This window comes from Harpia harpyja, chromosome 9 (assembly GCF_026419915.1).
Source record: "Harpia harpyja isolate bHarHar1 chromosome 9, bHarHar1 primary haplotype, whole genome shotgun sequence".
Taxonomy (NCBI): Eukaryota; Metazoa; Chordata; class Aves; order Accipitriformes; family Accipitridae; genus Harpia; species Harpia harpyja.
The window spans coordinates 2,070,019-2,092,064 of record NC_068948.1 but is presented as its reverse complement, the minus strand read 5'-3'; the positions used below and the strand labels follow the sequence as shown (position 1 = coordinate 2,092,064).

General features: G+C 55.4%; 3 protein-coding genes across 10 annotated transcripts in view; 1 reads left to right on the top strand and 2 right to left on the bottom strand.

The window, feature by feature from the left end:
- Nucleotides 1-934: 934 nt before the first annotated feature.
- On the top strand, nt 935-5,730 carry CDT1 (chromatin licensing and DNA replication factor 1). Its single transcript, XM_052795276.1, has 10 exons — nt 935-1,426; nt 1,766-1,930; nt 2,023-2,240; nt 2,735-2,929; nt 3,040-3,185; nt 3,503-3,606; nt 3,911-4,099; nt 4,501-4,635; nt 4,726-4,927; nt 5,036-5,730. Exons 1-10 carry the CDS (start codon nt 1,052-1,054, stop codon nt 5,197-5,199), a joined length of 1,893 nt encoding a protein of 630 aa, XP_052651236.1. The 5' UTR covers nt 935-1,051; the 3' UTR covers nt 5,200-5,730.
- A 1,736-nt stretch (nt 5,731-7,466) lies between these two features.
- On the bottom strand, nt 7,467-16,606 carry APRT (adenine phosphoribosyltransferase). Of its 5 annotated transcripts, XM_052795313.1 has the most exons (7): nt 16,289-16,401; nt 14,301-14,421; nt 11,095-11,198; nt 10,077-10,210; nt 9,728-9,762; nt 9,067-9,145; nt 7,467-8,920 (listed from the first exon to the last, which is right to left on the bottom strand). In XM_052795313.1, the coding sequence occupies exons 2-6, from the start codon at nt 14,414-14,416 to the stop codon at nt 9,097-9,099; spliced, it is 438 nt and encodes a 145-aa protein (XP_052651273.1). In that variant the 5' UTR covers nt 14,417-14,421; nt 16,289-16,401; the 3' UTR covers nt 7,467-8,920; nt 9,067-9,096. The 5 variants fall into 5 exon arrangements, with proteins under 5 accessions (XP_052651273.1, XP_052651271.1, XP_052651269.1 ...); XM_052795311.1 differs by lacking the exon at nt 9,728-9,762 and having other exon boundaries at nt 16,376-16,606; XM_052795309.1 differs by lacking the exon at nt 9,728-9,762.
- GALNS (galactosamine (N-acetyl)-6-sulfatase) overlaps nt 15,722-22,046 on the bottom strand; it is a 51,877-nt gene continuing 45,552 nt past the window's right edge. The window contains exons 14-15 of one of the 4 annotated variants that reach the window (XR_008236445.1): nt 20,319-20,518; nt 15,722-17,050 (exon numbers count right to left, since the gene is read on the bottom strand). Coding sequence is in view for 2 of the 4 variants with exons in the window: in XM_052795282.1 (XP_052651242.1) it covers nt 20,432-20,518 (87 nt within the window). In the remaining 2 variants the exon portion in view is untranslated. Of the gene's footprint in view, nt 17,051-17,773; nt 20,519-21,488; nt 21,726-22,046 lie in introns of those variants that run through there. The other 3 variants (XR_008236444.1, XM_052795282.1, XM_052795284.1) reach the window with 3 other exon arrangements.

Genomic DNA, 22,046 nt, shown 5'->3' with positions numbered 1-22,046 from the left:
AAGCCCAGGGCTGCATCTCCCCCACCCAGAATGGATCCAGGAAAGGGTGGTCCATGGCACCCACGCCGGCGTCTCGCTCCCAGCCCTGGCCCCGAGCACCCGCCGCACCGCAGCCGGCAGCTGGGCTGGGAACGGAGGCTGTGGAAGTAAATGGGCACAGGGAACGGCACCCCAGAGCCCTGCCTCACGCGGCCGAATCCGGCCCTGAGTGGTCCCGCTCCAATTTGCCGGCCTCGCTCAGGCTTTAAGAGAGATGCTGGAGAACGGCGCGGTCCCGTAATGTGCTGCGGGTACGGCCTGAGTGCCCGGCAAGGCGTTTTATGGGCGAGCAAGCTTTTCCCACGTCCGGGCAGTGCCATTAGCAGACGGCCACGCCGCGGGGCAGGGGGATACTGGGGTAGTGGGTGCTGCTGGTGCCCCTTGTTCCCATGGCTGACCCTAGCCGGAGGGACGGCCGCTGCCTGGACCCGTGGACGTGGGGGAAGGCAGCAGTGGCAGCGTCCCTCGAAGGACCCCACGGCCACCGCAGAGCTCTGGCAGGGAACTGGGCACGGCTTGGTCCCGGGCACGCTGGGGAGGGCAGGTAAGAGGCGTGACCCCCAACCCAGCGCCATTTCAGATGCTGTTTTGCCCCGCTCAGGGTCCCCCAGCTTGCAGCCCCCCTGCACCACCCAAGGGCCGGGAAGCCTCCATCCCCGCGGTGAGCACACGGTGCACCGGGCTGGTCCCCTGAACCAGGCGCTGCGGCACCGGGCAAGGTCGCAGCCCCCCCCGGAACGGGTCTGAACCCTCGCAACCGAACAATCCCCTCCCGACCCCCACGTGGAGCACAGCTATAGGGAGGCACGGCGCCTTTAAGAACCCCGTGGCGCCAATTCCGCACCACGTGACTCCTCCCGGCACCACCACCCCCCACCCCCCCGGCGGTGGGCGGTGCTGCGGCCGCGCGGGTTCCCGCCAAGCGTGGAGGCTTTGGCGCGCCCGGTAGCGCGGGTGCACGTGTCGGCGCGCCGGGACCGGGATCGTTACCGGGACCGGGACCGGGACCGCCATGGCCCAGCTCCGCCTCACCGACTTCTTCAGCCGCACGAAGGCGGCTACCGGAGCCCCGGTTAAGCGCGACGGCGGCCGCCGGCTCAAGGCCGGCCTTGCCGGTCCCCCGGTACACCGGGAGGTGAAGGAAGAGGAGGAGGAGGATGGTGCCCCGGTGGGGCTCAGCGCCCACCCGCCGCCGCTGCCCGGCTCGCCGCGTACCCCGGCCCGCGGCGGCTCCCCGGTGGTGCGGCGGCTGGCGGGTAGGAAACGGAGCCGGCGGGAGATGGAAACGGAACCGTCGGTCGGGGCCCGGCCCGGGGAGCCGAGCGGGAAGTCGGCGCGGAAGAGGCTGGAGCTGCACCGGGATGCGGAACCGGGACAGCCGGCCGCGGTAGGGAACTGCTGGGGTCGGGGGTGCGCCGCTTCCCCGCGGCTGCGGCCCTAAAACGGGGGGGGGGGGGGAGCGTAAAACGGGGGCAGCGTCTCCGGAGCAGCCCCCCCAAGGGCTTGACCCCCCCCCCCCCCCAGTGCAGACATCCCCCCCCCCCAGGGCTTGCCCTCCTTCTCCTGATGCAGACAGTCCCCAGGGCTTGCCCCCTGCCCCTAGTGCAGACCCCCCCTATGGGTCCACCCCCCCCCAGTGCAAGGCCGTGGTGGGGGACACACACCGGGGAGGGGGTCCCGGTGGGTGGGTTCCCTGCACATCTAACGCTCCCCTGCTCTCTTGCAGGCCGCCAGCCCCTCGCCTCCGGCCACTGCTCGTCCCCTGATGCCACCCTCGCTGGACCTGGCAGCGGACCCCCCAGCCAGCACCACCCGCTCCCCGGGCCGGGGACAGGATGGGGGGACACAGCCCGGCACAGCCCCCCCAGGGACAACCAGGCGCCTGCAGCAGGTACGGGACAAGGCTGGCTTTCTGCTCCATTTTTTTGTGTTTCTTGCCGGTGTGCGAGCCCCGCTCTGACTGTGTCCCCCTTCCCCACCCAGGAGGACCTGGCCGGGCTGCGGTGCCGCCTGCGGAGGGTGAAGACGCTGGCCCAGCTGCCACCCATCCCCGCCGGGGCCAGCGCCGACCTGCGGAGCCGTCTGGAGCGAGTGCGGCAACTGGAGCTGCGGATCCGTGAGAAGAAAGCGGGAAGAGGAGCCACGCTGGGAGCGCAGCCATCCAGGGACGCTGGGGTGGCAGCTCCTGCGGCAGAGGCCGGGTGAGGAGTGGATTTGGGGATGCAGCCCCAGATTTGAGGGGAAATTGGGGTGTCCCAGTGACTGCTGCAGCCCTCTTCGGCTGCTCAGCCTCACAGCGATTTTGCAGGGGTCTTCCCACCCCCGTGAGGGGGGTGTGGGAGCTCTGTGGGTGCGCTGGCGGGCCCCGCTGCATGCAAAGGGCTTCTCTGAGTGTAGTCCAAGCCACCCTGACTCTGCCATGAGCGTCGGGGCATCGACGTCCCCAGGATGGGTGATGTGACCCAGGTACTGGCACACATTGCTCAGAGAGAGGGTTTGGGGATGGGGGGGTGGAGAGGGGTCTGGGGTGGGCACGCGGCTCCTGGGCTCTGAGGTCAGCCCTGTCAGCAGTGGGACCCCCAATCTGGCTGGTCTCTGTCCCCGGCTGCACCCTCGGTGCCGTCCCAGCACCGTGTTCGCCATGCCTGGTGGCTGTTGCGTGCGGGGGACCCTGACCCCTCTCCTTTCCCGGCAGCGAGAAGGCCCCCGCGTACCAGCGGTTCCACACCCTCGCGCAGGACCAGCCCCCGGGGCTCACGCTGCCCTACAAGTTCAAGGTGCTGGCGGAGATGTTCCGCAGCGTGGACACCATCGCCGGGATGCTCTTCAACCGTGCTGAGACCATCACCTTTGCGAAGGTCAAGCAGGGGGTGCAGGACATGATGCGCAAGTAAGTCGGCAGCAGCGGGCAGCCCATTTTGGGGTCCCAGCTGAAGCTGTTGGGCCCGATGCCCCGGTGTCAGCCCTTGGGGTTCCTGACCTCTCCGGGTGCTGTTGCAGGCAGTTTGAGGAGCGGCACGTGGGGCAGATCAAGGCGGTATACCCCACCTCGTACAGGCTGCGCCAGGAGAAGAACATCCCCACCTTTGGCAACAGCGTCAAGAAGTCTGACTACCAGCTTACGCTGGAGCCAGTGCTGGGGGAAGGTATGTATGGCCTGAGGGGGAGCCCCCAAGAGCTGGGGTGCGCTCGGTCCTGGCTGGGATCCCTGAATCCCCAGGGATGCTCTCTGCTCAGTTCATTAGATAATCATCTGACGCAGAAGGGCCTGAGCGTGTTGGAAGTGGAAAACACTTTTGGGACAAGTGGGAGGATGATGGGGCGGTGATTCTGGCAGCGACTCAGCCCCACGGTGGGGGTCTGATCCTGTCCTTCCCAAGGCTCTCGAGGTTTGGGCCCCGTCGCGGTGCTGCCGCGCTTTGCCTTGATGCCACAGGTGATGCTCGTGTCTCTCTCCTTGCAGAGGAGAAAGTGGATGGCCGCCCGCACTTGTCGGCGTCGCGCTTGCTGGAGCGCAGGAAGGAGTTCAACCGCAACCTGGTGAACATCGTCAAGCAGCACCACAAGGTGAGGACCCCCCCCCCTCCGGCACCCTCTGCTTTTGGGGCCTGGGGTTGCTCTGGTTGCTATCTAGAGAATCAGTGGAAAGAGCAGGCTGGGATCCAGGCTGAAGGACATCGCTGGTTCCTGTGGGATGCTCTTGGCAGGCAGGTGTGGGTGGGAAGGATGGCAAATGGAATCTCTCCTGGCTCTGAATTTCCTCCAAGCCAGCTGCCATGTGTCGCCAAGCTGTGCTGGGAGCGCGGGGCAGTGGCTGGCTCCCCCGTACCTGGCCCGCAGGTGCTGTGACGCAGCTCTCACCCCTCTCCAGGCATTCCTGGCTGCCCTCAGCCCTCCCATGGTGGTGCCAGAGGAGAAACTGACCCGCTGGCATCCCCGCTTCAAAGTGGACGAGGTGCCGGACATCAGCCCGGCGGAGCTGCCGCAGCCGCCCCAGGAGGACAGGCTTACCACGGCTCAGGAGGTGCTGAGCACGGCGCGGGGGATGCTGACCCCCAAGGTGAGTCAGGACCAGGGTCTGGCTCCGTCTGCAGCTGGCAGATGTCAAACCAGCTGGCTCTGTGGGAAGATGTTACCGGACAGGGCTCGGGAAGGATCGTTTCAGAGCCACGGGACTCGGAGCACCGTAAGGTGTAGGCAGGTGGGAACGCAAGCCTGGCTGTTACCGCTGCAGGTTGTGGTGTAGGGCTGGTTTCAAGCTAGAGGAGCCGTCAGGAGTGACTTTGGGGCTGGGAGAGGAGATGAAGCACCCCAAAACTGTCCTCTGCGCAGGCAGGGATGGGTCAGACGTGCTGGGCTGCAGGGTGGCGGCGGGGGCGGTGGAGGGGAAATTTCTCCTTCCTCCAGCACAAGCGGCTCCCAGCTGTAACCCAACTCCTCCTCCCTCTTCCACATGAGCAGATGGAAAAAGCTCTTGCCAACCTGGCCTTGAGAACTGCTGAAGCCGGTGCGGGGGAACCGGTGGTTTCCAAAGCACCGTCCCCTGCCAGCACCTCCAGTGCTCTGAAAGGGGTGTCCCAGGCTCTGCTCGAGAGGGTGAGTAATTCAGTCCTGGCCGTAACGCCAGTGCCGGGGGCGGGGGGGACAACCCGCTTGTGTCTCACCCCATCTTCTCTGCTCCCCAAGATCCGGGCGAAGGAGGCGCAGAAGCTGCAGGCGCTGATGACACGGGACCCGCAGCAGGAGGAGCGGCTGGCCATGCTGGGGCGGCTGCCGGCCATGGCCCGCATCTTGCGCAACGTCTTCGTGGCCGAGAAGAAGCAGGCGCTGACCATGGAGGTGGCTTGTGCCCGCATGGCTGACAGCTACGATGCACAGATGCCTCCCGGTAGGAAAGCGGGGAGGGGGGAATCTCACCGGCGTGGAAGGGTCTTTGCAGGAGGAAGGGGCTGGGGGAGCTGAGCTCTGACCCGGCGGCTGTCGCTCCTTTTCGCAGGCGAGATGGAGAAACACTTGCGCCTCTTCGCAGAGCTGCTGCCCGACTGGGTAGGGATCCACGCCATCAGGACGGATACCTACATCAAACTGGACAAAGGGAAGGACCTCGGCCTCGTCACGGAGAGGCTCACCAAGGCGGCAAAGGAGGCAGAAGTCCTCTGAGCCCCCCAAGGGTCGAGGCTTCCCCCATGTAATCTCCTCTAAATGTAGCAAATCCCGACCGCGCTCTGCGATCTGGTGTGGGCTGATGGGAGGCTCATCCTCAGGGACGTCTGAGGAAGAGCAAAACACCTTAATTTAACGAATTCCTCTGCCAGGGTCCATGAGGACCATAGCTCCCTTAACCCTTGAGCTGAAGGCAGGCAGTCCTGTGTCCCAGGGTGAGGATGCCAGCAGTGAAGAGGAGCTAGTAACCTCTTCTCGGCTTTGCTGCGTTCTCCTGGTTTGATACAGGAGGTTTCTTCCATTAACTGGGTCCTGGTGGGGTGGAGGCAGGACTGGGCAGGGTGAGAGGGTGACAGGCAGGAAGGACTGAGAGAAGTCGTCACAAATTGATGTTTTTGGAGCTCTGGGCCTTGTTCTGTTTTTAAGGGAGGGAAATCGCATCTCCAGTGCTCTCTGGAAACAACTACAGGACTTGTCAAAACATATTTGTATTAAATGTTTTAAATATAGCTGACTTGTGTTAACACAGTGCTCTTCCTCCATGAGCTGCCTGTCTGTGCCGCGTTAGCACCGCGGTTCTCCATGGCAATTGGCGTCGGCCGGCACACGCGGGGAAGGGCTGGGTCGTCATCCAGCTCCTGGAGAAAGACTTACTGGAAAAAGTGAGCGTGGGTTTGCAGGGAACTGAATGCAGCTTTTGTAAATAGGGACTGTGGAGCAGCTCCCACGGGGACAGGAGCAGGCAGGGCTGGGGGTGGGCATGGGGGGGCTTTTTCCCAGGGGAAAGCCCGGGTCACTTGGCTGAAGTGGCGCGGGAAGAGGGACAAAGAGGGTGCCGATTGCTGCAGAGGTGCTGGCCTGGCCCAGCGCCCAGGTCAGCTCTTGCTGCAGGACGGGCAGCGTGGGTGCAAGGGAGGAGGTGGGAGCTGCCCCTGCGCGGTGTCGCGTCAGGCATGCCTCGCACTGCTTTCCGAGCCAGACTCGGCTGGTTTTAGCATGGGGCATCAAGGACTTGCACAGAAAGGGGACTGCCCTTCATCCGCGCTGGTCCAGGGAAGCTTCCGCACCTAAAGCGTCGCTCTCGGAGGCTGGCAGCACTGGAGATCCCTGTAGTGCTGCCCTAGGGAGCAGGCAGGCCCTCCTCCTCTTCCTCCCTCCTCTTCCTCCTCTTCCTCCTCTTCCTCCTCTTCCTCCTCTTCCTCCTCTTCCTCCTCTTCCTCCTCCAGGACCCTGCTTGCCATCCTGCAGGCCAGCTGGCCGGCACTGCTGGCCGGAGGTAACCCTTTTTTCCAGGGAGGAAGGTTTAAACCCGGCCCAGAGGCTGGAGGGAGGCGCAGGGCTGGGGTTCGAGGCTGGGCTCTGGGTGCAGGCTGGGCTATCGGCCGCGCTCAACGGCGCAGCGGAGAGGAGCCGGTTTCGGCAGCCTGGCAAGCACACGCGTGCCCCAGGAGAGCTTGCAGCGAGCTCCTGTTCTGCTGCTTGGGACAAAAACCTTCCTCCTGCCTGGAAGCCACCTCTGCACAGCCTTGTCTCTACAAGCAAATTAATTACATCAACGGTTGCTTGCAGCCCGGCCGACGTGAAGGCACCGTCCCCTGGTTCCCTGATGTCACCCCTTGGCCCCGCACGCAGCCAGCTCTGGCACTGGCAGGGCTTACGCTCGCTTCCACAGCGTGCAGCTGCTTTCCACGGCTCTTTGGGGTGGAACTAATTTTTCCCTTCTCTACCTCACAGCAGGGACCCTCTCCTTGTGCCAAGTATGCATGCGAGGCGCTGCCTCCCTTGGCTCTGCGCAGGGGCTGGCTGTGAAAACAAGTGCCCTGGGGTAGGTTTCTCCCGGGGGAATGGTGTTTCTCAGCACAAACTGAGCAGCCACTGAAGTGGCTTTTCAGGAAATGGTGATAAAAATAGCTGTAATAGCCCTTAAAAGTGTAAGGGCAGGGTCCGCGGCATCCCTACGCGCTGGCTGGGGAAGGTGAGCTGAGCTGTGGGGGCTTGATCGATGCTCCCACCAGCGCTGGGCACTTCTACTGCAACCCAGCAGGACCAGCCTGAGTACCCCCTTCCAGCTCGAGGTTGGTGCCAGGCACAAAGAAAAGATACCTGACCTGCTCAGTCCTGGCAAGCGATTCCTTCCAAGCGTTTGGGGTGACAAGGGGAGCTCACGCCACAGCCTTGCTCTCCACTGACAGCCTGGGTTTGGAGGAAGACACTCACAAGGGTAATTAATGGCTTCAGCTACTGCAAGAACAGCTCTGAGACAGTTTAGAAAAAATAAAAGTAAGTCAACATTTATTTTACCAGCGAGTTTAGCCCCTGCTATGCCAGGGACACAGTCCCTAATGTTTGCAGGCATGTGAAAGTTTTGGCACACTGGGTTTTAGCTACTCCTGTGACCAAACTGAACCATGCTATAGGGAGCATCTCCAAACCCCACGTCATCCATCACACAACCTGAGTGAGACTGCCAGAGCTCGGCTGCAAGCCTTAACACCTTTTCTTTCTTTCTTGTGGCCTTATCTGACACCAAACATACCAAGAAGAATGGGCTCCAAACTGGCATTGTCCTTTCAACATCCTGATGCCCCAAGAAGAATACAGCAGAGGGGATCCCCCACGTAAGTGGGGAATCTGTGCTAAACAAAAGCTGCCAGCTGTGGCTGGACTGCAGGCTTTGGTAGGTGCTAGTGCTGCTGGAGAGAAGGCAGGTAAACAGCCCTGAGCATGTGCACGGGCCCCCTTCCTCACTGCCTGTCGCCCAGCTGTGTGCTACTTCTCCTGATGTAGATTGCTCCCAGTTTTCTAAAGTTTGCTGCTAAGAACTACCCTGCAGCAAGGGAAGGCAGACGGCTTCCTACAACAGAGACCTTCGGCTTCTCGCAGTCTCAAGGGAAGGAGACCACGAGCCAAGCTGCAAGCTGACATGGTGCTCGAGCTCATCTAGACCAGCAACCTCCATTGCGTTGGCAGTGGCTGCCTCCTGATTTCAGGATACAGGGCTGGGCAGGCACTTAATTCTCCTTAGCAAGCACTACCTTAATGTAAGAGCAACCTATTCCGGTTTGAGCAACAGCAGAGAGCAACCAGACCATCCTCTGAGGTCAAATACAGAGGGATTTATCCCTTAGATGAGTAATCACTTTTTGCCCATCTTCCATGTTTCTTTGGCAAACTTCTAATGGGTTCCTAGGAGGCTGACTGGGCACAGCTCAACCGAAAGGGAATGCTGGGCCCACTAAGCTATCAGACCTCTCCTGCCTCAGCAGCAGTATTTTCACTTTGGTCTCCTAAAAGAAAAATACTCAGTGAGGCTGCATGTTGGCCTCCATCCGCCAAACCAATCAGGCTGTTCTTTCTTCCCAAAAGGATGAACTCCAAAAAGCATCCTTACACTCAACACACCTTAATCTGTGGCTTGGAAAATAAATAGGACTTACGATTGTATAGCATCTGGCCAGGATCAAAATTTTAGATTCCCCCCCCCTGCCCACCCCCCTGTGACAACAAGAGTCACTGAATAAAGCCCCAAACTTGTGCACAGCTCAGGGCGTGCATTTCCTTCCTCCTCCTCCTCCTCAGTCATACTGCAGCAGAGAGTAGAAAGGGATGGATTTGAGCTTTTCCGACCCTTTCAGGAATTTTAACTCTATGACCACCAGGCACTCCAGGACTTCAGCCTTCAGCCTCTTCATCAGCTCACAGGCTGCACACATGGTACCTGCAGGACACAGAGGTTGAGCAGAAACATTGTCACTCGAGGAGCAGTGCCGAGGTAAGCTTCCAACCCCACAGCCGTGCCGCCTGCTGCTACCAACGCATGCATATGTGGGTTACACATGCTCTAACACCGTCTGCTTCTCTCACCTCCAGTTGCAAGCAAGTCATCTACAATAACTACTTTTTGTCCCGGTTCCACAGCATCACTCTGGATTTCAAGTTCAGCCTGCAGGGTGGAAAGAGTAGCTTCATTTTAGTCTTGTCTTACAGAGAAACACTTCACATGGTGGAATGCAGACAAGTCTTCAGCGAGATCAACCTTAACACTCAGCACCTAAAACCCCCCCAAACCACATACTCCAGCTATACGGGAGTGCCATGGAAATATATAGTGGGTTAGGTGATTGCTGGGCCAACCCTCTGGCACGTCTAGATCCTGAACATTCATCGAGTTACGGTCTCACCATGAAACCTTATCCCGAAGCAGTTCTCCAGTGAGGAAAATCTCCTGTAATGCACTGGGCTGGAGCGCTCTGCCTTGACAGCACCTCCAAGCCTGATCCAAACCGTCACAGGCACGTCCTGTGTGAGATGAACTTGTCCCATGCAGGGGTTGGCCCAAACAATCCTCATAAATAATGCCTAGGTTTGGTGTTTCTGCTGCCAGTCCCTGGCTGCTGTTAGTTACCAGTGGTAGCGTGTTATTAGGCTTATACCTCTGCTCTTTAATCAGAGAGGCTGCGGTGTTACGAGGCGAGCGCTCGTGTTTTGAAGCCGTGCAATAAAGGCATTTACTTATAGCACTTACTGAAAGAGTGGGAAACACACTCCATGTCCATGCGCCTGAATTCAAGCCAAAGAAAGCAATTTAGCGCCAAGTCTTGTCATCCCCCCCCCCCCCCCCAAAATCACAGCGCAGATCACCAACACAAACCACATGTCTGTGGCTCAGGGAGGGAGCTGCCATGCCAGGGCATGGTGAAGTTCAGTGCCATTTCTGAAGCTTGTGCGGTGCCAGACTGCCCGTGGCATCAGCACTGGCTGTGAAACCCAGGTTGGGGACCCCTCCGCTGGTTTTATCACTCCGTCCCCTCGCTGACACCCCCCAGCCCTGCATCAAGCAGGCTGGAAACCCTCTTCTCCTCCCTGGGCATTACCTTGCCATACTCAAGGTCGTAGGAGACAGACTCGGTCGGACCGGGAAGCTTCCCCTTTTTCCGTACCAGCACGAAGCCGATCCCCAGTCTCTGAGCCAGAGAGGGGCCTATGAGGAAGCCACGGGAGTCCAGGCCTGGGGGGAACAGAGCAGCACGAATACTCAGAATAGAGCCATTCGACTGGGGGTGTCTTTGCACAATACCCCAGGTTTATCCTCCTGTGTTCGGGGGGGGGGGGGTGTCTCTAGAAGCGATTTGCTCTTACAATCATTTCTCTGGGTTGAAAACACACACCACACTCCTGCGCTGCCTGTGCTCACCAAGATGTGCTGCTGACGGGCTTCGGGGCACCGCATCGATCCCCCCATCTGCCCGTTTTGCCTCCCCTCTAGCTCTCGTTCTTAGAGATAAGCTCAGCAAAGGCCCGCTATCAGTTTGGCCACACAACCAGGGACTTTGTACTGCCGGGGGACAGACTTCAGTTATCATGAGGCACTTGGACCAGGTTTGGTCTAGACTCCTTGACCTTTGGGCTATCGTCCAGCCCAAGCACCGCCTTCCTAAGCACTTTCATTCTCAGCCTCTTTCATAGGTGTGCTGCGACACGTTATCGCCACAAAGGCTGTTTCTGTTGGCTTGAAAAGGCCCCCTGAGAAGGAAAACGTGCTGGAACAGGGTCTGCCTGCCGTGGGGACCGCGCGAGACCTTACACGCACGGCAGGCTTTCTGTACTCCCCGACTTGTTTTTTTAACGATGAAAGCGATGAATTACGAAATTGGCACCGAAGTGTCATCAGGTGGCGTTTGCCAGATCTAAACCCAGTATTTCGGGAAACTACAGGAGCAGGTTAAGGGTATAACCTGTCCCGGTGCTGGCCAACATTTGAGCGATTACAGTGTCCACGGGGTACAGGGTTTGCTGCCCCATTAGCAGAGGAGTCTCCCCACGCCTCCTGCCCGGGCAGCCTGAGGACACACGCGGTGCCCCGCGCTCAGAGACCTTTCAACCAACGCTCACCTGCGATAAAGTCGATTTGGGGGAAAGACGCCCTCAAATGATCTTCCAGAAGATCAAGCAAAGCCCTGAAAGCTGCAGGATCCTTCAGCAAAGGGCTGATATCGCTGCAAAGAGAGGGAGAACAGTTAGCCCTTGCTCCTAACCCCAGGGGAAGCGGGTTCTGCCCGGAGCAGGCAAGGGGAAGGATGGGCAGCGGGGGGGGGGGGGGACGCTGGCAGCAAACCCCCCCCCGTCCCCGTCCGTCCCCCGGGCTCCGCTCCCTCCCCGGCCCGGCCCCATCCCGGTCCGCACCGGAAAAGCACGCCGGGCACCGGGAAGTCTGGGAAGGAGCGCAGCCGTTGCCGGACGAGCCGCAGCCGTTCCTGGGTCATGGCGGCCCCGCTCTGCGCATCCCGGCAGCGCCGCGCACAGCCGGGCGAGGCGGGGCGAGGGGCCGGGGGGGGGGGCGGCGGGGGGGGGGGCGGCCCTCCGCCGGCGGGAACGGCCACACGGAGCGACGGTGCCGCGGTGGGTGGAGGTCTGGCGCTTCGGGGTGCGGAGACCCCAGCTCCGCACCAGCCGGTGCGTGGAGGTGTGGCACCCCCGTGTATGGAGCGCCGGTGTGTCCCCCCCCCCGCCCCCCCCCGCCGCCGGGGTACGGAGACCCGAGCCCCGGTGCGTGGAGCTCTGGTACCCCGGGGCACAGAGCCCCGATCCCCCAGTGCACAGAGCCCCAGTCCCCCCCAGCGCACAAAGCCCTGATCCCCCAGTGCACAGAGCCCCAGTCCCCCCCAGGGCACGGAGCCCCAGTCCCCCAGTGCACAGAGCCCCAGTCCCCCCCCAGTGCACAGAGCCCCGATCCCCCAGTGCACAGAGCCCCAGTCCCCCCCAGGGCACGGAGCCCCGATCCCCCAGTGCACAGAGCCCCAGTCCCCCCCCAGTGCACAGAGCCCCGATCCCCCAGTGCACAGAGCCCCAGTCCCCCCCAGGGCACGGAGCCCCGATCCCCCAGTGCACAGAGCCCCAGTCCCCCCCAGGGCACGGAGCCCCAGTCCCCCAGTGCACAGAGCCCCAGTCCCCCCCAGGGCACGGAGCCCCGATCCCCCAGTGCACAGAGCCCCAGTCCCCCCCAGTGCATGGAGCTCTGGTACCCTTGGGTACAGAGCCCCAGTCGCCCCAGTGCATAGAGCTCTGGCCCCCTGTGGCACAGAGCCCCGATCCCCCAGTACACAGAGCCCCAGTCCCCCCAGTGCATAGAGCTCTGGCCCCCTGGGGCACAGAGCCCCGATCCCCCCGGTGCACGAAGCCCTGCTACCCCGGAGCACGGAGCTCTGGTATCCCGGTGCAGGGAGCCCAGGTATCCCAGCACACAGCACCCCGGTACCTCGGTGCACGCTGCGCGGACACCTGCAGTGCACAGTGCTCTGTACCCTGCTGCAGAGAGCCTGGGTGACCCCGCTGCATGGAGCCCTGGTACCCCAGTGTATGGAGCCCCAGTTTCCCCTCTGAAGAGCGTTCTGGTACCTGCGGCGTGGGGAGCCGTATTTCCCCCGCTACGTGAAGCCCTGGGACCCTGCCTTGCCCCAGCCAGCTTGGGAAAGGGGTCCCGTGCCCAGGGGTTACACTTTCACCCCCCTTCACACCTGACCTGCACCTCGCATAGATAGCAAGCTTGTTAGGACTGAACTATTTCCTGCTTTTCTGTCCCTCGTCACCTCTTATGAACCCCTGAAATCGCATTTTGTGCTTGTTAAAACCGTTGGTTTGGATTACACTCATGGGGGATGATAACACAGCCGGTCTGAGTGCCCTCGGTCCTGGACTAACAGCTCAGCAGCTATTGGTGTCACTCGTTCGTACGGCAGGTCAAAGCACTCTCGCACAGCTCCTATCTCCCATCGCCTGATGGGTGAACATCCGTTTGCCCATCCAAAATCCATTGCGGGCAGGAGACGTACTGTTGAATGAGTACAGATCTCCTCTTACATTAGCAAATACGCCTTGGATCTGGTCCAAATGCATCTGGGTACAACCCGCCGCAGAAAGCAAAGGCAGTTCTAGCGTGCAACACCCCTGGCCGAACTCAGTGCTTGCTGCCGATAGCTGTGATGGGAACGGTTTCAGCTCCGCACCCTCCGGACAGCCGTTAGGACCGGTCTTCGAAGCGTGCGACAGCGTGCCAGCAGCTATCCAGGTATTTTGCGGTGATTTGATGTGGAACCCGTGGGTTGAGTGCTGAGGGCTGCAGCAGCCTGGTAACGAACGCAGAGCTGCTTTCTCCTACTCTTGCTGGACCAGTCACTCCCAACAGCCCTGTGGGTCCTCCCCTGCTACGAGAGGTGCTTCTCGCACAGGAGGAGCAGCTGGTCTCCCCTCCAACTTAGCCGTGACGGGCTCGTATGCACAGCACGGCTCGCGAGACACCCGATTCTGCCTTCATCCCAGCATCCGACACGTCCTGTGTCGTTGCACGGTTGCCAGTGCTTGGTGCAAACCCTCGGGAATTATTTGCTGTACACCGAATCCTCCACTGCTCTATTGTCTTCCTAATTCTTCTATAGACAGCAAAAGACACCTGCTTAATGGATGTCTGCCTGAGGTGCAAAGAGAGACAAGCTGAAGGCCAGTGAAAAGGTTGCTCCCTTTCTTGTTAAGCTCTCTATTGCCAGAGACAGCCTGCGCAGGAGGTCAGCGTGCCTCCTTCCACAACCATTCCCTTACAGACTAAGATTTTCCCTGAAGTCAGATTATCTCTTTGGCACCAGAAAAATCCTCTCTAGCAGCTGTTTCAGTGAAGCAAACACGGACGAAGCACGTAGCCTTCCGCTGGAACAGCAGCTTTGCAACACCCTCACTCCCTCGGATGAGCTGGAAGGGTTTCTCTTGTAACCTTACCAACCACGATACCGGACAATGAGCTATTCCAGCAACTCCTCTTCTTCCTGGCGGATGGAAGTGATGGAATTTATCTGCCTACCCATGGAAATAAGCAGGAGCTGAGAAAGGGCTCTTTTGCCTGCAGTGCAAACACCAGGCAACCCTGCCTTCTGCATCTCACTAATGGAGGAGCCGTAAGCTGGGGTCTTCATCACACTTTTCTTGTTTGTGACCCTCCTACACTATCATCACCATTACTAGCAGAAGACACCACCACATTTTTCTTCAGGCTAAGCAAGGTTCCCAGGGCTCTCATGCCAACCGACCCCCGGCAAACCAGCAGCTCTCACCAGGACGAGCTGCCGAGGGCTCCCACCGGTCCCTTTGCATCCAGCAGCCGGGTGAAGAAGCAGCTGGGGGGATCTCTCCTCTCCTCTGATGCAGGATCAGGCCTCTCAAACACCATCAGTTCTGCCAGGAAGAACATAAAGGTTATACCAAATCAGACTTCCAATTATTCAGCTGCCAGGAATAATGCCACATGCCAGCTCAGGTTTAAAACCAACATTTCTCAAATCTCTGTCAGAACTTCACCTCATTAATCCTCCCTTTCAAAGGATATGAATTGCACCTACCAGTACAGACTGGTTTTTAACATCCAAAGTAAATTAGCTTTCCCTGTAATTGTTCAATCTTTCAAACAACAGTGCTGACTCCTGCTGCAATTTCCATCTGAAAAGAACTTTCCTAGGACCAATTTCCAAATGTGATGTCAAAGGACTTCGGCTCTGGAATATCGCTGGGGAGGTGTCTCAACATCCGCTCGCAGCTCGGAGAGGTTTAGGGCTGTTCTGTGCCTGGCAGAGGAACTACTGCCCGTACTGTAGCAGGGGGACACTGGCTTTGCCTCTCTTTTGGACACAGAGGTGATCAGTGATTTAAAAGTGCTTTGAGATCCTCATACGAGAGATGTAATTAGCCGGTGAACATAGAAACTGGGGGTGTAAAAGCTTGAGAGCTAACTCTAATCAGCTTAAGCAGGCAATTAGAAGAGCTGTGCCAAGTATGGAAGTTTCTGTTCCGTTAAGGAGTTTAAAACTTCAGCGTGAAGTGGAACAAAATGCCCAAAATTTCAACACGCCCCACAAGGGGAAATGAGAACTAAAATTTCCTTTCAAATCTGCTGGAACATTTCGTTTCAATTTCGGCTTTAGAAACGCATGCACTTTAGACCCATTTTTTTTAAAAAACAAATTTGAAATATCTTATTTCAACAGCAGAAGAATGCAGTTCCCTGGCCAGCTCCCTGGGCTCGGGACCGAAGCATCCGTACTGAATAACGAGCTAGCGTTGTCCCCCCTAAAAGAGGCGAAAGCATGGTGAACCAGCTCTGCCCTTCCACAGCATCCTTGTTTGCATGGAGCCGAACCCAGCCCCTCCTGCCCACTGCAGCAGGTTGGATCAGGCCCTTGGAGAAGACACAACCCCCCTCTCTCTTTCTCTCCTCCGGCCAGCTTGGCCGAGCCGGGAGGGGATTTTGAGTCCGATCCAGAACTAATGGATTTGGCACGCATTCCTCGCTGCTGGCGAAGGGGCTGGCGGGTTTTTCAGCCCCTATCCCTTTCAGATGGGAATCGTGCTACCAACCTACGTATCGCCCAGAAGGGTATTAAGTGACTTCAGGAGGGACAAAGGTGTAGAGAGCTGCCAGATTGGCTCTCTCTCGAAGTTGGATGGCAGAGGTTTTTTTCACTCCTAAGAGACCACAGCCTTTTGGCTAGGGATCCACCTTTATTTAGGATTTATATAATCCGAACTAGACTTCGAGCAACAACAAAACTATAAACGGTGGAAGGGGATATAAAGAAAACAGGCAAATGGACTCTTTTCTCGGTGTTTAAAATAGCTATTTTCCAAAGGAAGAAAGAACCTAAAATGGGATTTCAGTTCTTCCCTTACAATTGTTCTTAAAAACTAACAGTTTAATTCAAGAGGCACTGCCGTGTCGCTTTCTGATAACATATGAAAAACTCACATCAAATACTACCAGAAAACAAAAGCAAAAGTCTATTTCCAAGTATTGTAACTGTGAAGAGAAATGGAAAACAAGCCACTTTAACTGCAGAACAGTTATTTGGATACTGAACAAGCACTCAAGAGTAACTCTTGGAGAGTGCATGTAGTTTGTAAAGTTTCCCAGTGGTGAGGACAACAGCAAGATCCCCGGGGAGAGATTTCTCATCTAGCTGTGCTGAAGAGGCTGCTGGCAACTCTGCAGACAATAAACTGCCTCCCAGTACTGCCTTCCCCCCAAAGCCCCAATTCAAACCATTCTCACCTTCAAAAGGTCTTTCTTCAGCTGCTGAAATTATCTTGCATGGTGACTGCAAGAATGTCCTCACTGGAATAAAGAGTATTCACCCACCTTTGGGAGATTCTCATCTTGTCTGCTTCGCTTTATGTGAAACCAGGAGGCTTCTGGAAGCTGTCCACCACGTTCGGGAAAGGCTCGACTCGGCAGGTACCAAGAACTGCCAGCTTCCACGTGGCAGCAAGTGTCCCAAGTTCAACAGGCTCCTTCTCGGCGATGTTAGTTTCCGTTCCTTTAGTAAAAGCCCACTGTCATCCTCAGCACTCGCCTGGAAACTCAGTCCCCAGACACCACGTAACGTTTTATTAGCAAATACGTGGGTATCGCTCGCTCTCGTTCTGTTCCGAACGTGCCCATTTTCACATTTTATACTGTGTTCCTCGGCTTCCCATTTAAAATGCAGAGGCATGTTATCTTCCATCATTGCACTCAATACAGTTTGCAGGGCATTAACCTTGGCTCTAAGTGTTCGGAATTGATCTTCTGGTTTCCAATTCCAGTGTTCAGATCCCCAAATTGTTGGTCCTCAGAGACTAATTTGCCACCGAAATAATCCATTTGTCGCTGCAGGATTTTAAATCAAGGCTCCATTTTTGCAGCCATAGACTGTAAATGCAGTAGGACTTTTTCCACGATTATTAGCTACATCAATTTCAGAAGCTTCTCTGCATGGAGGGTTGGATGATAACACAGCCTCAGGGGCAGAGCAGGGGGACTCGAGAGGCTCAGCTAATTGGAAATTAAAGGCAAGAAAGAAATTCCTTGGACTCTTAGCCCAAGCAGATATTAAGCTTTTAGCATTTAGCAGATGTATTTAAATATAAAGAAAGGAACATCACATAGAAGCAGTCTTAGAAAGACATCATCTTTCCTTTAGCTCTTATGTCTTGCGGCTTGAGAAAAGAAGCCACCAACAAGCCCGCTTCAGTGCTGCAGGTCCCTGACTGGCGGCCAGTAAACCCCACCAGACCCACTCCTCTGTCGACCGCTATTGCACACACAACCCCAGGCAGGTCCCACAGGCAGCTCCTGCAAAGCCAACACCTGCCCCAGTACGGGCAGTTCCCAGAACTGGGCAACTATCACACAGACCAACTTCAGATCAGAGGCTCAGGATAATGATTAAGGGCAGACGTGGTAATACATGGTGGCCGCTTTGTGATCCACGGCGTGTATCGGTGTTTTTGAGCTGCCCCACACATCCCTGCGGCTGTGCTGGTGGATGCAGCCTCAGGCCACGTATGCCCCTGGTCCCCACACCAGCCTCTGAATTGTACTTGGGCAGCTGTGTGGGCTGGGAAATTGATCCACGTTAAAAATAATACAGGGAAAACAAAACAAGCTATTTTTAACCCAAGCCAGTCTCATGATCTGGAAGGCGTATCTGTGAGACTGTCCCAAAGCAAGGTGTTAGTTAGTTGTTTTACAGGTGCGCACAGACAAATCATATAATGCATTTCTGATAGTTTATTTTTTCTTCATTATTTCTTCATCTCACAACTTTAAAACCTGTACATCTTTGGGAGAGGCATTGATTTAGAATTCTTCCTAGCTATCCAGCTGTAAAACTACTATTCTTATTTAAATTTAGAGCAGTAGCTTCTTCACATTAAGCTTTGATCTTTTACAATAAACGGACATGAAGCAAATAATAAACAGACATCAAGTCAATTCACTTGTAGCAGCCAGCTTTCTAGTGCAAAGTTTACATCCAGTATCTATGCACGGAGAGATTATTTCAATGAGGAATGAGGACTTTGTGTGCTGGGTAACCAGACAAACACCGTGCGTTCTGAGAACAGGATGGCTTGTCCAAGCAAGTTACACAGGCAGGGGAAAAGCAGTATCTTCAAAACTGCAAGCTGTGAAAGAGTAAAGAACAAAGTGGCAGCCAGACAGGTAGGGGACGCAGGGTAGCAGGCACCCAGTACGCTCACGATGTGCATACTGCAAATGCCAAGAACTGAGAAACATGTCTGGGCTAGCGCTCAGACAATGAGCTGCGATCCTGCGATGCAATCTCTTAATAAGCAGCAGGTAGAAAGACAAAGCACTGTTACAAGTCGCAGCAGATACGTTCGTAACTATTTGAGGGCTGACAGGGATTTTCAGGGAGTTGCAGTGACAGACTCCCTCCTCTGGTGGTACCTTCATCTGCTGATAATAATGAACTGCAGGGCCCTGAACACTTTGGGGTGACACAAGCGCTAAAGCGCTAAAGCAGATGTGGACAGCCCCCAGAAAATGGGAAGTTACTGGTTTTGTCTGGTCTGCTGTGCTGCCAGACGCACATGACTGCTGCAAGTCCTCCTACCAGTCCTTCTCACACAGCATCACTGAAGAATAGGCTGATCAGAATCTCCCAAGACTTGAGCTATCCGCACTATGTCAAAGCAAGGAGAAACGTTATGGATGAACTGGAAATGCCTTGATACACTTGAAGGACAACTGGGAACATCATAAGGCAATTAAGAAATTTGGACTATAAACAAATGCCATTTGTAGATGCACAGAGATTCAGAGGCTCTGCCAGCCGATGAAATGTTGGCTGTGATTTCTGATAGGTGGAACAGTTAAGAGCCGACTCAACTGCTGTTCTTATTACAATCTTATAGGATTATCCAGCTTCATGAGATATACAGTAGGAAATACTGTGGAGGGGATTACAGGTAGCATAAACCATGGGAACGGAGAGAATGAGAGCATTTGGGATTACAGGGAGGGTAAGAACAAGCAGCTGAGAAGCCCGTAGCAGGCAGTAGCACAGCAGTTACCAGAAAAGCAGAGCTCTCAACCCATCTCAAGTCAGCCCCAAGCTTTGCTTGGGAAGCAAGTAGGGCTGTTTACAGGTACAGAGCACCTCAATTTTTCCCAAGGCAGCACAACGCCATACGGAGAGGGCTTGTGTATTGTACAAAACACTGGAGGGGTGGAAGTGGAGCTGTCAGTGGCGCAAACAGCATGTTCAGGGTTGCTTCTAACTACTCCCCCGAAGCCCCAGAGTAACCTTGCGCAGTTTTGTTCGAGACACGTTTAATTAGCAATAGCGAAGGGTGTGAAACAGGCTCAAAAGCAGATGAGAAATCTGCAATGTGGAACTGTGCAAAGGACCAGCATTTACCATGAACTCTGTTTAGAGAAGTGCTACACCCAGGCTGTGGAAAGTTTGCACAAGGAGAATTCCTCAGAGAGCGTACACTGGAAACAGGGTCAAGAGTTAACATCTGATGTAAATGGGCATTTCTGAGCCTGCAGTTGGCTGGACCCAGATCATGAGACTAGAAGTGTGACTTAAACCATATTTGGACCCAGATTTTTGGAAACAAAGAAAACCCCTGAAATGAACAACTGACCCCCAGCTCCACAAGAACATCCTGCACACCATCAATAAGGCAATACTTACATGAACACCATCTTCAAATTTCTTTATACCGTTACCTAGGGAATGTTTGCAGCTACAGATGGAAGGCAGGCAGGGTGTTCTCCCTGGAGCCAACCCCTTAGTCAGGAACGGGAGGGAGCACTTGTTTGCACCCAGCGATGCACAGCAGCAGTCTGGGCTGTACAGCTGCACCCAGTACTCACAAGTTTAGAGAGAAAGGAAAAACAAGTTGGTGTCCAGAGTTCACAATGGAAATCAAATGTTAAACCAACAAGTTACAGGCAAACAAAACAAGGGCAGTTTGGGCAGGGTTTGCTGGCAGTTGTAAGTTTCCTGAACAGTCCCTCATGGCTGCTGTAGGGGCATCCGATCGAAAAATGATTTGAGAGAGCAGGTTGGGTGGAAGAAGCAAGAGGAAAGGTGCATCCATGGCATTTCTGAGGTGATGGCAGAGTTGTGGTTGTCCAGAGAGCTTTTACAGTTGAAACAGTCTTCACTGAAAAGTTACCATTTACGGAAACAACCAGAACACCACAAGAGTACAGGCTAAACCCTGAGCACTAGCAATATAAACACTGGCCCTTTTGGAAGAGCAAATGATGATATCATACATACATCACACCCTTCCTGTGTAAACAGGAGTGCCAACGTGAAAAGACATGCTTTGTAAACTGTATGTCCAGCTGGTTATAGCTTTTCTGTGTAGCTCTTGAGGGCTGCAGGGAAGATCAATGAGGCCAAAAGCACTTCTTAGGATCAGACTTGGGTGGTTTCAGGCACTTCCCTAGCTTCTCACAGCCTGGAGGAGACCAGTTCTGTTAAAAACAAACAAAAAGTATACAGAAAGATGATTCATACCAAGTATCTGCTAAGCCCTGTACCCTAACCAACCCTTTTTGGTTCTCACAAAGACGCTCTTATGTCCTGCTTGAAAAAATGAAACTCCTCTTACAGCTGATGCTCCTGGGCTCATCAACTTCCCAACTCCAAACACTATTCAAAAAAAGCTTTAGGAAAGACTACAAATCCTCCTGCAGCAGATGACTCCCTCTTCTGGGATACAGTGGTCTCTCCTGTACAAATGCAGTCTGCTGGGACTCTGGTGACCTTCCTCTCTTTCCTGTAGTAGCGTGGAGCAAGCAGACCATGAGGTGAAACCCCCAATTCTCCTGGGATCCACAAACGAGTTCTCGTTCTTAGCACTAAGATATCTATGCATTTTCTTGTGGAAACAAGCAAGAAGCAACAGGAGGCCAAGGGTGTGAGAGAGATAAGAATGCCTGTATTTTAATGAGCATTTTGATGGATGAATTCATGAACAGATGGAGTAGGAGGCATTTATGAGACAACTACTCCAGTGCATGCAGACCAAAACTATTTGTGTCCCTTGTTTCCATGTTTCTTGCACTACCTTTCTCCAGCACGTGTACAACAGAGAAACGACGTCAGCAAGGAAGCCCACTGCAAACCTCAGCTTCCAAAGGGATTAACGGAGGAAGGAATTTGGACAAAAACTTTTTCAGTTTCATGGGGCCTTGCCATTTAAAATTTGGGACTGTGGTAATGTGAATGGCAGGTTACAATTCCCATTCTGCCTTCAGAAATCTTTTGCCTCCATTCTCTGTCCCTCCCTCTCTCAAGGTCTATCCATCCATGGGAGATTCCTGCTGTTGCCTATTAAAGGTCAGTTCAGCTCTGACCGAATGCCTTTCATTTTATTTATTTTTATCCTTCAAGTCATTTACGTTTTCTTGGAATTAAATTCCTATAGAGTAAAAGAAAAGCTTAAGCCTGGAGAAAATGCCAGAGCAGGTTTCTATTCCATCCAGCTGACAACAGATGGCAGTGAGACACCAGCTATCTCTGCAGAAGGAGCAGACCACGGAGGGGAGCTTTGGCGGAAGGCACCTCACTGCATGAAGGGCTCCAGACGGTTTAAGAACAATTAATACTGTTTTCTAAATCCGTTTCTCAATTTTAAAATGCACAACCACCGCTGGAAATTTCAGACGCCTGACCACTCTGTAGAAGCAATAGAGATCCAAAGAAACAAATGAAATGTTTGTTCTTTTGAAAAAACCACATCGTATCTGCTTCAGTCCTGCAGTCCAAGTTGGCTTTCCTGGATCCGTGCTGGAAGTGCAGAGCGCCCTGAGGACACCATGTGTGCTGCAGGTCAAACATGCAGTCAAGCCAGCATGGCTCCACTGCATGGAGCAATTTCTCCTACACTTCCACAGGAGGAAAACACAGCAGAACTGGCTCCGCAGGAGCTTCATCTACACTGCTGGTGGGATACACCACAGATGGGCCAGCAAACACTTCCCCTGCTCAGGAGGGCTG

Excerpts from the sequence above, each read along its gene's own strand:
- CDT1 (XM_052795276.1), top strand. The coding sequence starts at position 1,052 with ATGGCCCAGCTCCGCCTCACCGACTTCTTCAGCCGCACGAAGGCGGCT. Across the intron at positions 1,931-2,022 it reads CAACCAGGCGCCTGCAGCAG|GAGGACCTGGCCGGGCTGCG; the intron begins GTACGGGACAAG and ends TTCCCCACCCAG. Across the intron at positions 2,241-2,734 it reads GCTCCTGCGGCAGAGGCCGG|CGAGAAGGCCCCCGCGTACC; the intron begins GTGAGGAGTGGA and ends CTTTCCCGGCAG.
- APRT (XM_052795311.1), bottom strand. The coding sequence starts at position 14,416 with ATGGTGTTTGAGAGGCCTGATCCTGCATCAGAGGAGAGGAGAGATCCC. Across the intron at positions 11,199-14,300 it reads GCCCTCGGCAGCTCGTCCTG|CGATATCAGCCCTTTGCTGA; the intron begins GTGAGAGCTGCT and ends CTCTCTTTGCAG. Across the intron at positions 10,211-11,094 it reads CCAAATCGACTTTATCGCAG|GCCTGGACTCCCGTGGCTTC; the intron begins GTGAGCGTTGGT and ends TGTTCCCCCCAG.